Source organism: Arachis duranensis, chromosome 5 (assembly GCF_000817695.3).
Source record: "Arachis duranensis cultivar V14167 chromosome 5, aradu.V14167.gnm2.J7QH, whole genome shotgun sequence".
NCBI classification, from domain to species: Eukaryota; Viridiplantae; Streptophyta; class Magnoliopsida; order Fabales; family Fabaceae; genus Arachis; species Arachis duranensis.
The window spans coordinates 37884254-37900326 of NC_029776.3; the positions used below are offsets into that span (position 1 = coordinate 37884254).

General features: G+C 38.7%; 1 protein-coding gene and 1 non-coding gene across 2 annotated transcripts; both read right to left on the bottom strand.

Moving 5' to 3' along the window:
- Positions 1–7341: 7341 nt before the first annotated feature.
- On the bottom strand, positions 7342–7818 carry LOC107489192 (uncharacterized). Its single transcript, XM_016109963.1, has one exon. The coding sequence runs from the start codon at positions 7816–7818 to the stop codon at positions 7342–7344; it is 477 nt and encodes a 158-aa protein (XP_015965449.1).
- Positions 7819–14376: 6558 nt separating this feature from the next.
- Positions 14377–14484, bottom strand: LOC127748082 (small nucleolar RNA R71). Its single transcript, XR_008010025.1, has one exon. It is a non-coding gene; the product is annotated as a small nucleolar RNA R71 (small nucleolar RNA).
- Between the last annotated feature and the right edge of the window lie 1589 nt (positions 14485–16073).

Sequence of the window (16073 nt, forward strand, 5' to 3'; positions counted from 1 at the left end):
TTAGACCTTCCGGATTCTCTTGAATGCCACCATTAATTCTAGCTTATACCACGAAGATTCCGATTAAGGGATCCAAGAGATATCCACTCAATCTAAGGTAGAACGGAGGTGGTTGTCAGGTACACGTTCATAGGTGAGAATGATGCTGAGTGTCACGGATCATCACATTCATTAAGTTGAGGAACAAGTGATATCTTAGAACAAGAATAAGCCGAATTGAATAGAAGAATAATAGTAATTGCATTAATACTCGAGGTACAACAGAGCTCCACACCTTAATCTATGGTGTGTAGAAACTCTACCGTTGAAAATACATAAGAATAAGGTCTAGGCATGGCCGAATGGCCAGCCCCCATGATCTAAGAACTAGACATCCAAAGATGATCCTCAGATCTAAATTGATCAAAAGATTTCTAATACAATAGCAAAAGATCCTATTTGTAGAGAACTAGTAGCTTAGGGTTTACAAAGATGAGTAAATGACATAAAAATCCACTTCCGGGCCCACTTGGTGTGTGCTTGGGCTGAGCATTGAAGCTTTTATGTGTAGAGACTTTTTTTGGAGTTAAACGCCAGCTTTTGTGCCAGTTTGGGCGTTTAACTCCCATTCTTGTGCCAGTTCCGGCGTTAAACGCCAAAATTCTTGAGCTGATTTGAAACGCCGGTTTGGGCCATCAAATATCGGACAAAATATGGACTATTATACATTGCTGCAAAGCCCAGGATGTCTACTTTCCAACGCAATTGAGAGCGCGCCAATTGGGCTTCTGTATCTCTAGAAAATCCACTTTGAGTGCAGGAAGGTCAGAATCCAACAGCATCTGCAGTCCTTTTTAGCCTCTGAATCAGATATTTGCTCAGGTCCCTCAATTTCAGCCAGAAAATACCTGAAATCACAGAAAACACACAAACTCATAGTAAAGTCCAGAAAAGTGAATTTTAAATAAAAACTAATAAAAATATAATAAAAACTAACTAAAACATACTAAAAACATACTAAAAATAATGCCAAAAAGCGTATAAATTATCCGCTCATCAGTTTTCCGCTAGCCCACGGACAAATTTACGCACACAATTTAAGCCTCTAACCGCTAATAGTTGTTTAAGCGTGGGATTTATACTGTCACGGACGAACCTCACATTGGTTAAGACACACACTAATTACTTTTAATAAGTATTTTTAATAAGAAAAGAATACCTAGAGTATATGATGCCTTTGCCAAACTATAACTACGTAAGATATAGTTAATATGACGATATGGATTTTAAATACGTCGCTATACACTGTTTCATGTGGGGTTTTTAAATAAATATAGATAGGGGAATGCTTGGTAAACAATGACTATCTTGAACAACATGAACAACCATCAATCAAATAAAAATACACTACATCCTAATTTAATGTTATTAATTAAATTTACTCTTTTAACCCTATTAATTCACATTGTTCACACATTGTTCAAAAAAGTTGTTGGTTACCTATACTTTTCCATATAGATATTGTTATGTAAAAACTAATTTCAACGTTGCAATCACGTCCAGGCATGATGTTAGATTCGTTAAGTGAAAAACATTAGGGTTTTAAACAACCAATACATAATAATTTATAAGACCATCCCTGCGTTAGAAGCACGGATACTTGCACTAGTTCTACACTTCTCTGTATTAAAAACGTTTTCTCATGCATAACGTGTCACATCTGTCTACTTATCCTTAGAATTAAAGTTAATTTGTGTTGTTTTTTTACTTTCTTTTGGTCTTGGTTATCAGCGTCCTCATTATCAACTGGTAAATATTATTTACGCAATTTAACTTTCTCTTCTACTAGCTATTCAGTAGTAAATGTTAAATTATCCAAACTCAAATCTATTCGCTCAAATGTTTGCTTTTTAAACACATGCTCGACTTGTTCGGCGAGGTTAAAATAATTCACAAAAATAAAGAGTACATATAAAAGACGGAAAAATAATTAATAAAATCCTTGTGTTGTCACATTTTATATTTTTTCCATTCTGTTTATTAATCATTGTTTTAACTTCATGTATAAAAAAAGGAAAAAATAATAGCATTTTTTATTTCGCATGTTTCGTTTGTTTTTTTGACCACATAAGTCGTCGGCGGTTACAACAACGGTCTTACTTACCATAACATAATAAGTTTCACGTCCATTTGGATAAGACGTGTGTCCACCAATGCGTTTGTGGCGTTTCATTTGGGGTTTCGAGGTAATGATACATGTTTTTCTATAAAAGGGGGTATGTTCTTGCCAACACAGCGTTGTATCAAGCGTCACACTATGGGACCTGGAACAGAACAGCCTACTGGTGCATCATCGACAGGGTGCGGGGGTGAACAAGATGCGGTGAAAGGCGGCAGGGGTTTTATCTCGGATGTCATCCCAGTGGACAACGAGCGCGGCAGCATAGGTAGGCTAAGTACCAGCTCCTTTAAGGGGTTTGGTGTTTACTTCCCGTATTTCGTTTAGGTCTCGTAAAGTTGGTAACTTGTTGCGTTGTTTGTCTAATTGCAGATGTCATCCCCAAATGGGACCCATCGGAGTTCGTTGTCGTGGACGATTTAGTGGAGAAGCTTAAGGTGGCCTGCATGAAACTCGGTGTGGGTCCTCCCAAAATTTTCCCCCTCACAGTCGTTCGTGCCGGCAAAAAAGATTATTTCGCCTACGGAGTCCACCTGCGTAGCACACCAGAGGGCAGCACACCGTCGGGGGTGAATTCCTTGGTCTCCGGCCACTACTTGACGAACCAGTGGTTGGCCCGGCAAGATGCCACGTTCATCACATTGGAGTGGTTGCTGGAAAAGCATGGGAAGAAGCTTTGGGACTTTAATTACATGGTTGCTGGTTGTTTTAGGGATCAGGCTGAGGAGTTGCGGCGCCTACGGACGGTGCCCTTGGTGGTCCGTATGTCTCAACTGGAGGAAAAGCTCGCTCGCCTGAAAGATCAGTTGGCCCGTTACACAAACAGCACCAGTAACACTTAGGTTATGGATATTGGGTCATCTTTTGTTCTAATGTTTAGATGGTCGTGTGGGTTATGGCTACTCATGTTGTGAATTACATCGTTGTTTACTTGTTTTTTATATCTGATCGTTTACATGCACTTTAACCAGTTGACGGCATGGCACGTGAAAAACGTTTTGTATCCCATCCGAATCAGACAAAATATTCCACAAGTAGGCGCTAGTAGTGTTCAATCGCATGCATGTTATTTGGTCTGTCTCTTATTTTTTCGCCACATGGCTTCTCTGCCATTGGATATCAGTATAATATTCTTATTGTATGTTTTTTAACATTAACACTTTGTTTGGATGGAAGATTAAAAACGAATGAAAAGAAAATAGGAGAAAAGAAAATGAAAGAAAAGAAAATGAAAAGAAAAGTTGATTTTTTATATTGTTTTGATGAAGAGAAAATAGATGAAAAAAAATAGAAGATTTTTCTTTTGTCTGGATAGAAAGAAAAGTAAGAAGAAAGAAAGTCATAACTAAGTGAAATTACATTAACATCTTTCTCTATATTAGATATAAATTTTACCTGTTTTTGTAATTAGAGCATATTTTTTAGGCATCGTAGTAAATACCATATCATATACCCTCGTTACCCTCGCATATACCAACCCTCTCTCCATCTCTACATTAAAAAGTCTGGGGAATGTGGGGGAGTTTAACGCAGTATTAATAAGACTTTACCAAGATTAAAAAATCATACTAATCCGACAAGGGGTAAGCCACATTTTAGTCACCGTCTGATGGGGTTCAAATAGATGGCCTTAATCCCTTGCGAGCTCGCCTTGTTTCACGCGTCATTAACGTGTGTGGTACGCTTTGCGATATGGACGTGACTGGACGGAAGTGACCACTAACGCGAGCCACTGCTGCGCTGCCAGCGAGCCAGCAATAACCACAGCGTCGTCATTCTCTGGTGGTGGTGTCCCCGGGTGGTTACGGTGTTATGCCGACCGTGATGCTGGGGCATGGAAATAGCAGAGCCGCACTGCGTGTTGCCTTTCCAGCTGCGCCACCCGTTGTTCCAGTGCAATCCACTTTGCTGTGTCCGTTTGTTTCACCTGATGACGGTAACCGGTGTTGGCTGTCGGGACATCTGCCTGAGTCATTAGCTCACAAACCGTTGCCCTGTGTTCCTATTTCCCACCTCCCACCTGCGTCTCTAGCCAGCGCAATGCGCTGGCCCTCTCGTCGACGTACGGCTCCATCGTATCGCTGTGGTTTTGGCTACCAACTCTCGGTTAATTGCAAGGAGCCTGTCACACTCTGAAGATTCTACCTCCCTGACAAGGAGTTCGATCAATTCCGAGACCGACAGTTCCTCGAGCTTCCTGCTATGGAGTGGGATCGGTTGGTTGTTTAAATCGTGCGACATTGTCGGATTTGTGTGTGGGGAACGGGTCCGGCTGGGAAGTCACCAGTCGCATGTCGTGGTAAGTGTAGTTTGGGGTTCAGCAAAGCCAGGCTTGCTGTAATCTGATGGGTACTAGTAACTGGCGATGCCAAGGGCACACGTTACGGACATGTGCCCATTAGTATACAACAGCTGTTTAACACATGAATACTCACCATAATTTAATTGTGAGTTTAGCTGTTTGTTTACGTTGATTAGCCATTGGCTTTTATTAAGGATTAAGTGGAGTTTAATGTTAATTTCGTTGTTAACTCTGTTTGGATCAGCATATAAATGGCTGACAGGAGAACCAGTGGCGGTGGGCCCACATGCTAGTTTAAATTCCAAACGTACGAAGGACCCTTCTAGAGGTTTCGAGTCATATGTGAAATTACTGATGTGTCCAGTGTTAGAACTAAAGCAAAATCTTTGATGTTTAATAGAAAATAAAAGGAGATAAACTTTAAAAAAAAAACTTATCGTTTACACTGCTAGTGCGTTCAAATTCCAAAATACAATTTGAAACACATTTTTTTGCGAACGAATCTCCTGAGCGCACCATTATAGTGTTATTTATATCTTCTATGAATAAATATATTAATATAGTCTTACTTGTTCATAATATTCTTTCGTCAGACTATTTTCGTATATTCTCGTAAAAAATTAATTCTTCTGATTTTCTTTTTATCAAATGTCTTTCCATTCAGGCAATATAAAAAAAAGATGGAAAAAATTAATTCTTCTGATTTTCTTTTTATCAAATGTCTTTCCATTCAGGCAATATAAAAAAAGATGGAATTTATGGTGCTTTTTATTGCTGTGTCTTAATTGCCTACCATGCCTTTATAAATAAAAAGTAAAATGTATAAAATAAAAGTAAAATATAAAAAATCTATTAAATAATATTTCTTTACTTTTTGTATCGCTCTTTTTTCCTCTCATTTTCTTTCGTTCAGTTTCTTTTCCTAACACTTTCCATTTTGAGTTTGATCCTATATTTACGTTGAAAAAATTAAGCTTTTTTTATTTAGATTTTAAATCTGCGTTGGAACTGGATCAATATTCAGCTTAGATTTGCTTTAACCACCTTGATATTCTCAATACGCAGTATTAATAATTACGGTGACAACCTCCTCGATCCCCGTGCGAAACCAACAGACGAGGCATCGGTTATCGTGGGCATAAATGTAGGCGTGTGTGGCACGGAACCTGACCTATCTACTAAGGAGAGAACTTGCGGTATACATATCTTCCCTCGCGATTGTTCTTTCGTTTCGACTGCTATTCCATTCACATGCACGGATATTCACCTGTAACCTGTTAACGTGATTTTATTTAGCAAGTAATTAAAGTAAGCAGCTAATGTGGTCATAAATATAACACAAAAATCGAACAGTCAACATTAAATTTTTTGCGTTGCCAAACCACGGCATTTGAATAGGATAGGGGTGCAAGCGTACAACGGTCAGGATTAGGGGTGTACTTGCACCCACTTAGATAGAAAGAAAAAAGGTTTTTTCTGTCAATCAATAATTTCAATTTCAAATTGAAGCGAAATTAAAAAATATCATTTAAATCGATAATTTAATTTAACTTTAATTACTCGCTGAATAGGTATTACCTTTTCGGGTTTTTTTTTAAATCGAAATAGTTTAAACTAATGCTTTATTTTCGTGAAATTAAACCCTCGTTATAGACACATTAGTAACGAGAAAATGATTCCAAGCAACTTTCTACCTACTATATATACTATATATAAGTGCTCGTTATCGACAACCCCAAACCCTACTACGTAGTAACCCCTCTTCAGTTCTTCTTTGCCGTAACGCCTTCTCTCAACTCTCTGTCTACCCTTCTCTCTTACTGCCGTATGGCGTCCACTTATCCCGAGAAGAAAACATCGGACGAACCTGTCACCGACCACGCCATTACTCCCGACGACCTCGTAGATCTCTCTATCGATGCACTCATCGACATCATCCGCGTAGATGAGAAGTCGGCAGATTATGACCTCGTTGAGGTCGTACTGGTCAAGAGGGAGGAGGTGTTGAAGGCTGCGCTTGTAACGATTGACGCAAAACTGAGGTAGGCTAAGGTGGAGATGATGGCCGCCAAGTTCGTTTTTGAGGCAAAGAAGGATGAACTGGATGAAGAGGTGCAGAAGAGGCGATGGCTGAAAAGGGATTTGAAAATAGAGTAGCGAAAAAATGATGTGCTCCTTCGCCAGTTGGATGTCACAGAAAAGGAATTAAAGGCAGAAATCGCCAAGCGCCGTGAACGGGAACAGGCAGAGTCTCTTCCGTGGCGTGACCTGGAACGCAGGCTCGACGTTGTGGATGTAAGGCAAGAGTTTTTGCTCCGTCGGGGTCGTCATCTGGCCGGCCAGAATGAAGACGGGGACGGAGTTATTTGATCTGCTGCACATGACCTTGTGGCATTATGCCTTTTAAAATACTCTAACTGGGAACACATATTGAACTGGGAACGACATAGTCTGATATCCTAATATCCCAATATTATATGAAGATTGTAGTAAATAAAGATCTTTCAAATTAGATTGCAAAATAGTATTATGTCCATTCAAACGTCACAAGGATAGTGCAAAGTTGATATCATATCCCATGCAAGAAGAAAGCATTATTTGGACTAAGTTATAGGTTTATGGCCAAGTTACGAAATACTTGCGTCGTCTGTGCCATCCACATAAGTATTGATCAAATTGACACTTTTTTAAAAAATAAAATAAAACAAAATAAAATAAACTATACCATCAGTACGCATAGCAAGGGGTTAACGAAAGGGTTTATTGAATGATCATAGCAAACCGGCATTTGCTAGCCACCGTATTGGAGGATTACATAAAGAGAAACCCATAACAATATAGTCGGGGAGGATTGGCAAGAGTGGTGAACAGTCACGGTCGTTCAGATGCGTGAAGACATCTCTTTCAAGAGAACCTTGTTACCGTTGCCGAGGTCCATCATGAAATCAGTGAAGCTTTCGATCAGCCCATGAATGGTGAAAGCCTGCAATATTTTAACACCCGTTCGCATGTCTTCGTCGTCGTCGGGATCACACATTAACAAACCACAGCGCAGGTAACCTGCTTCGACGCTGCCCTCCGTTGAGGCCCTTGCAAGCAGTTCCATCCCTTTGTTACGGTGGCAAAACCTGATACACTCCTCGAGCCCATGTCGGACCATAGCATCCACATTTCCTGCTTCCACGCATCGATAAATGAATCTCTTTTTAGGCCTATCAGGGTGAAGTACAAAGCGCACTAACGGTTTATAAGACATCGTAGCGTGCTTGTATACGGCGTCTGATCTCGCCGCACTGAGGAAAACCTTACACGTCGCCTGCATGTTGAACAGGTCCTCAATCGCATTAGATGTAACCATCGTCGCAATACACGACCATATTTCGTGAGGAAGAAGATTCAGCGGGCATTCATGCTGAACGGATACATCCATTGTCTTTTTGCCCTTCGGGAAACTTCCGGCCATTTGCAAGGACTTCCTGGAGGGATTATTGGAGATTATAAAGCGGATAGACGAGTTTGAAACTGAGCTTGTGGCATTTTGCCTTTTGACATACTTCCATTGGGGGGGTAGTGGTTCAGTATCGCATAAGTATCCCTTGATGTTTTCGTTTACCGATGCATTCAGATAGTATAGTATAGTAGGAGCCTAGTATAGTAATTATTATAAACACTAAATAGGAACTCAAAGCATTTCTCCCTCCTCCAATAGTAGGAACTAACTTTAGTGTTTGTTGTCGTCCCACTTAATTGGTTAATCAAAATATTTGAAATTAATGTAATTAATTTTTTCAACAATGTAATTTAAATATTAAAATTTAAAAAAGAAAAAAGTGGTGTCTGTGAGTTTTGATTTGGCGGTTGGAATATAGGAAATTAATTACTATAAGGTGCTTGAAAATTGAAATAAAAAAAGATTTTGTGGATTTGGATTTTGAAATGTATTTGGGGGCCGTTTGGGAAACTCTAGAAGTAACTTTTTTTAACTTTTGACTTATGTAAAGTAGTAGTATTAATGTCTGGGGCAATTTTCAAAACCAAATTGCAACTTTCTAAGAAATTATTGAGGATAAACAATTAATATAAATTATTAAGTAAACAAAATTTAATTAGTTAATCTAAATAATTATTAAAATTATTAAAAAATTAATTATAATCTAATTACTTAAATAATTATTAGGTAAATAATTGATATAAATTATTGATTAAATAAAAATATCAATATTTAATATCAAGTGGGAAGCTGCTTCGAATACTTTTTTTCGTAGAAAATGAGTAATTAATGTACTTTGTTTTCGTTTTTTTTTTCTTTTTGGGAAAATAAATGATTTAAATTTAACTAGTTCGATGGAAGACACAAAAAAGGGAAGAGATACCAATTTAATTAGATATTGCACACATTGGCTTACATTAAATTAACATTTCGCATTAATATACTTTCAGTGCTCAGCTTTAAAAATTACGTTTACGATATCTACCATTCCCGTGCCAAACCCAAAAACGAAGTAACGGTTATAGTGGGCGTAAATGAAGGCGTTCCAACAAATTTAAATTAAATAGGATGAAATTTGGTGCAACCTCTGACAAAGACAGAGGGGAAAAGAAGGCCGGATATGGGAGCAGAAAAGGGAAAGGGGTGCCCCAACGCGACTGTCTGCTAACTCTTCTACATTGCCAAATGTGGGAGAGAATTCCAGCAAGGGTTGCATCAGCCTCAATCCAGGATCTGTTTAATATGCAGGCGACCTGCAAGGTATTTTTGGACGCAGCCCGGTCATTTGCAGTGTACAAGGTGGCCTCCATGGTGGAGCTACCCGTCGCGTTCGGTTATGACTTCGACGACCGTCTTGGGGATGGGTTCCTTTATAGATGCGCACGTGCAGGAAATCCAGCCGCAGCGTTTGGTTGGCCATAGGCATTAAAGTCGCAGTAAACTCCATTGAGGACCTGTACAAGTTTCGTATGACGTGTTGCGCTGCGCGCAATGCAGGCGAAGAGGATGCTGTGCTCAGGATGGTTTCCATACCACCCCCGCATGACATGAAGTGGTGGTAGACACGCGACCCCAAAGCGGGAAGATTTTTCGAGAGGTGCTTTGAGGCTGGTCACTCGGAGCTTTTATTTCGGGAGGCGCTGCGGGAGCTCTACATTCGACGTAATGACACCATTGGATGAAAAATGCTGCAGAATGCGACAAGCAATGGATTGGACGCTGCCAAGTACGCACTTTCAATGGAGTTGCTAATCCGAAGGGATGACAACGACGAAAAAAAGAATTTCTTGGAACTATTTCGCGCCTTGGAGGCTGGTGCTTTACTCCCCGGGTGTTACTCGAGTTGCTTTGTAGTTCTCACAATTGATTGGCCAGAGGAAGTCCGAATGCCAGAAAAGGGAGAGGATCATACTGTGTGCGTCTCGGCAAGATGCTTGACCCGAGGCCACATGGGTCTTCTATATGACTACCGCCGAAGGGTGGCAGTGCGGGGCTCCATCTACGGTGTCGGGGGCGCGAACCATATTCCGTGCATCTGCTATCGCGCCGACTATGAGGTGGAACGAGACTTAGATATACACAGGGTTTAGGGTTGTCAGGCATATGTGACCATGGAAGACAACATGGTTGCGACTGTGGAGGCCATCAAGAGGGTGGGGGGAGGTTGTGATTATCACGCTGATGTCCGTGATCGTTATGTACTTCTGTTGGGGCTTTTTTCTAATCAAAGTTGCTGGTTGAGCCCCCCTTTTTTTGGGTGATACATGACAGATTATTTAAAAAAATTAGGAATATAAGATATATATTATTTAATAATTATATAAGATAATTACATATTTATTCAATTAATAATCTATATTAATTATTTAAATCATGGCTAACCGAAAAGATTATATCACAGCATTTTTAAATATTATGAATATTGTTTACATTAAATTATAATTGACTACACTTGTTTACATAAAAAACAATAAATTTATTTTTTTAAACATTACATAATTATTTGTTGCGAGGTTATTTTTTTGTTATATATAATAGTCAAAATCGTCATTACATTTATGCAGAGCCCGTGTTTTTTTTTCTTTTTAATTTTTTGTTTTATAAAATAATTTTACAGTTTGGTTTACAAAACCCTTTTGATCTCCAACTCCTTTATCTGACCCAACATACTGAAATTTTTCATCCGTAGTTTTGTTTAGAATCACCGAACCCCTCCAGGATGTGCCATCCCACCGACACAAACCCTGCACGAGTTCGCAATCATAGGGGTCCAACGTCGTGGCAACGCCGATGTGGAACATTGTGGTTCTCGCCGTCAGGTCGCCGCATTCGGACATGTGCATCGTTTGGCTTAGAAGCGAGATGCCGTTGATGAGCGGATAATTTATACGCTTTTTGGCATTGTTTTTAGGTAGTTTTTAGTAGGATCTAGCTACTTTTTGGGATGTTTTCATTAGTTTTTATGCAAAATTCATATTTTTGGACTTTACTATGAGTTTATGTGTTTTTCTGTGATTTCAGGTGATTTCTAGCTGAAATTGAGGGACCTGAGAAAAAATCTAATTCAGAGGCTGACAAAGGACTGCAAATGCTGTTGGATTCTGACCTCCCTGTACTCGAAGTGGATTTTCTAGAGCTATAGAACTCTAAATGGCGTGCTCTGAATTGCTTTTGAAAGTAGACATTCAGGACTTTCCAGCAATATATAATAGTCCATACTTTGCCTGAGTTTTAACGATGCAAACTGGCGTTCAAACGCCCCTTCTCTACCCTATTCTGAAGTCAAAACGCCAAAACTGGCATAAAAGTTGGGGTTAAATGCCCAAACTGGCACCAAAGCTGGCATTTAACTCCAAGAGAAGTTTATACACATGTAAAGCTCAATGCTCAGCCCAAGCACACACCAAGTGGGCCCGGAAGTGGATTTCTGCATCATTTACCTATTTCTGTAAACCCTAGTAGCTAGTTTCATTATAAATAGGATCTCTTACTATTGTATTTTCATCTTTGGAATCTTGGACATCTTTGGAATGTTTTCCTTAGACATTGGCGGCTGGCCTCTCGGCCACGCCTACTTTCATCACTTATGTATTTTCAACGGTGGAGATTCTACACACCATAGATTAAGGTGTGGAGCTCTACTGTTCCTCGAGTATTAATGCAATTACTACTATTCTTCTATTCAATTCATGCTTATTCTTGTCCTAAGATATTCACTCGCACTTCAACCTGATAAATATGATGATACGTGACACTCATCATCATTCTCACCTATGAACGCGTGACTGACAACCACTTCCATTCAACTTAAGATTGAGTGTGTATCTCTTAGCCTCCATTCCGAAAGATTGAAGTCTTCGTGGTATAAGCTAGAATTATTGGCGGCCATTCCTGAGATCCGGAAAGTCTAAACCTTGTCTATGGTATTCCGAGTAGGATCTGGGAAGGGATGACTGTGATGAGCTTCAAACTCGCGAGTGTTGGGCGTAGTGACAGACGCAAAAGGATCACTAGATTCTATTCCAACATGATCGAGAACCGACAGATGATTAGCCGTGCGGTGACAGCGCATTTGGACCATTTTCACTGAGAGGACGGGAGGTAGCCATTGACGTCGGTGAAACCCGAATATATAGCTTGCTATAGAAAGGAGTATGAAGGATTGGATGAAGGCAGTAGGAAAGCAGAGATTCAAGAGGGATGAAGCATCTCCATACTTTATGTTTTATTTATCATTTAATTATGAAAACTCCATAATCATTTTAATCCGCCTGACTGAGATTTACAAGGTGACCATAGCTTGCTTCAAGCCGACAATCTCCGTGGGATCGACCCTTACTCACGTAAGGTATTACTTGGACGGCCCAGTGCACTTGCTGGTTAGTTGTGCGAAGTTGTGAAAAAGAAGTGAGATTACAATTGTGCGTACTAAGTTGTTGGCGCCATTGTGTATCACAATTTCGTGAACAAAGTTTTTGGCGCCGTTGCCGGGGATTGTTCGAGTTTGGACAACTGACGGTTCATCTTGTTGCTCAGATTAGGTAATTTTCTTTTATTTTATTTTAAAAAAGTTTTCAAATATCTTTCAAAAAAAGTTTCTTCTTTTTCGTTTTTCCAAAAATAATTTTCGAAAAAATCCAAAAAAATTCATAAAGTCATAAAAACTCAAAAATATTTCATGGTTCTTGTTGAATGTAGGGCCAAATTTTAATTTTGGTATCAATTGCATGATTTTAATTGTCTTGCGAATTTATAAAAACATGCATAATGTTCTTGATGATCTTCAAGCTGTTCTTGATGAATTGCCTTGTTTGATCTTTATGATTTCTTGTTTTGCACTGCATGATGTTTTACATGTGCATTCTTGCAAAGCATATGGCCCAAACATGAGAAAGTTCTAAGTTTGGTGTCTTGCAAGTTTTCTTTTATGGAAAACTAAGTTCTTGATGTTCATCTTGATCTTCATGATTGTTCTTGGTGTTCATCTCGACATTCATAATGTTCTTGCATATATCCTGTGTTTTGATCCAAGAATTATATGTTTTGACTCATTTTTTTGTTTTCAAAAGTGAAAATATATCTTCTTGAATAAAGGATATAGCAAAATGAAGATCCAAGAACATAGAGCAGAGGATTTACAGAGAAAAAGCTGGGCATTCAAAATGCCTAGTGAAGAAGGAAAACTGGCGTTTAAACGCCAGCCAGGGTACCTGGTTGGGCATTTAAACGCCCAGTAAGGAAGGAAAAATGGTGTTCAAATGCCAGCTAGGTATGCTGGGCGTTTAAACACCCAAATCATGCAGCAATTGGGCGTTAAACGCCCAAAACATGCAGCTCCTGGGCGTTTAACGCCAGAATGACACAAGGAGGGGAATTTTATTTTCAAAATCAAATCTTTTTCAAATCAAATATTTTCAATCATATCTTTTAAAACATATCTTTTTCAAAAACAAATCAAATCTTTTTCAAAATAAATTTCAATCATATCTTTTCAAACATATCTTTTTCAAATCATATCTTTTTCAAAATCAATTTCAAAATCTTTTCTAACTTCTTATCTTTTCAAAATTTGATTTTTAAATCTTTTTCAACTAACTAATTGACTTTTTGTTTGTTTGACTATTTCTTATCTTTTTCAAAACCACAACCAATTCAAAAAATTATTTTAAATTTTACTTTCGAAAATTCTTCCCCCTCTCTTATCTTTTTCTATTCAAACACTAACATTCCTCCTCCATTGTCAATTCGAACTCCATCTCTCTTTGTGTGTTCGAATTCTTCCTAACCTACCTCCTTCTTCTGTTCTAATTTTCCTCTAACACCTTAAGGGATCTCTATACTGTGACATAGAGGATTCCATATTTTCTTTATTTTCTTCTCTTTCATATGAGCAGGAACAAAGATAAAGGCATACTTGTTGAAGCTGATCCTGAACCTGAAAGGACTCTAAAGAGGAAGCTAAGAGCAGCTAAAGCACAAAACTCTAAAGAGGACCTCGTTAAAATTTTTGAAAAGGAAGCAGCAAAAGAAACAATTATGGCCAAACCAAACAACAATGCAAGGAAGATGCTTGGTGATTTTACTACACCAACTTCCAACTTCTATGGAAGGCATCTCAATCCCTGCCATATGAGTAAACAATTTTGAGCTAAAGCCTCAATTATTTCTCTACTGTAACATAACTACAAGTTTCATGGATTTCCATCAAAAGACCCTTATCAGTTCTTAACTGAGTTCTTGCAAATCTGTGATACTGCTAAGATCAATGGAGTTGATCCTGAAGTCTACAAGCTTATGCTTTTCCCTTTTGCTGTAAGAGACAGAGCTAGAACATGGTTGGATTTACAACCTAAGGAAAGCCTGAACTTTTAGGATAAGCTGGTCAGTGCTTTCTTGGCCAAATTCTTTCCACCTCAAAAGATGAGTAAGCTTATAGTGGAAATCCAAACCTTCAGACAGAAGGAAGGTGAATCCCTCTATGAAGCTTGGGAGAGATATAAGCAACTGATCAAAAGGTGTCCTACTGACATGCTTCCAGAATGGAGCATCATATGTATATTCTATGATGGTCTGTCTGAGTTGTCAAAAATGTCATTGGACCATTCTGCAAGAGGATCTCTTCATCTGAAAACCCTTACAGAAGCTTAGGAACTTATTGAAATGGTTGCAAATAACCAGTTCATGTATACCTCTAAGAGAAATCCTGTGAGTAATGGGACACCTTAAAAGAAAGGAGTTCTTGAAGTTGATGCTTTGAATGCATTATTGGCTCAGAATAAAATGTTGACTCAACAAGTCAATTTGATTTCTCAGAGTTTGAATGGATTGCAAAATGCATCCAACAGTACTAAAGAAGCATCTTCTGAAGAAGAAGCTTATGATCCTGAGAACCCTGCAATGGCAGAGGTGAATTACATGGGTGAAGCCTTTGGCAACACCTATAATCCTTCATGGAAGGATCAACAGAAGCAAGGCTTCAATAATAACAATGGTGGAAGAAACAGGTTTAGCAATAGCAAACCTTTCCCATCATCATCTCAGCAACAGACAGAGCATTCTGAACAGAATCCTTCTGATGGGATATTTTTGCGGAAAAAAATGAATTTCTCCCAAAACACACAAATCTAACCGGCAAGTGCACCGGGTCGCATCAAGTAATAAAAACTCACGGGAGTGAGGTCGATCCCACAGGGATTGATGGATCAAGCAACTTTAGTGGGTGATTAGTTTAGTCAAGCTAACATTGAGTGAATTTGTGTGAAGTTGAGCAACAGAAGGTAAAATTGCAATGAATTTAAATTGCAGAAAGTAAATGGAACTGAAACTTAAAGAGCAAGAAATGTAAATTGCAAGAATCTTAAATTGCAAGAATTATAAATTGCATGAAATTGTAAAGGGAATTGGGAATTGGATTTGCAGAATTTAAACAAGGAAAAGTAAATTGCAACAATTAGAAGATTGGAATATGACTTGATTGAATCGGATCAAAAAAACAGAAACGTAAATAAACATGAAAAGCATTAAACAAAGAATGAAAAATTGGAATTCAGATCTCAGGACCCAAGAGACTAGATAACCAAGTCTAGATCTCAATGCCTTCCTAGATCCAACAAGAGCAATTGCAAAGAAATTAAAGAAATGTAAAGTGCAGCAAGAGTAGATGAAGAACAATTAACAGAAAATTAGATTCAATTAAGCAGTAAAGAAAGCAGAGAGAAATCTCAGAGGGAGAATGAAACAGAACACCTTCAATTCTCCACCCAAGATTCAAAAACAAATTAAAGAGAGAGCTCTCTACTACTACTCCTAGTGCTCCCTAGTGGAGCCAGCCTCCTCACAAATATGAAAATGATGCCTTATATAGGCTTTACAAAATGGAAATTGAAAATGAAATTAAAAACAAATTACAATTAAATGAAATTCCTATTTTATCTATTTCTTGTGCCTGTGAGTGATGATCATGGGCCCTTTCTCTTGATGGAATTGGGTTGAGAGAGGCCTTGGTTGATTGCTCTTGGAGTTTGGAGAAGAACCGAATTGAACCGGGTTGGAATCATGAAAGCTTGAGTAAAAGTTGGAGTTTAAGTTTGAGCCAAAGTTAGGGGTCTAACTTTGGCTCCAAC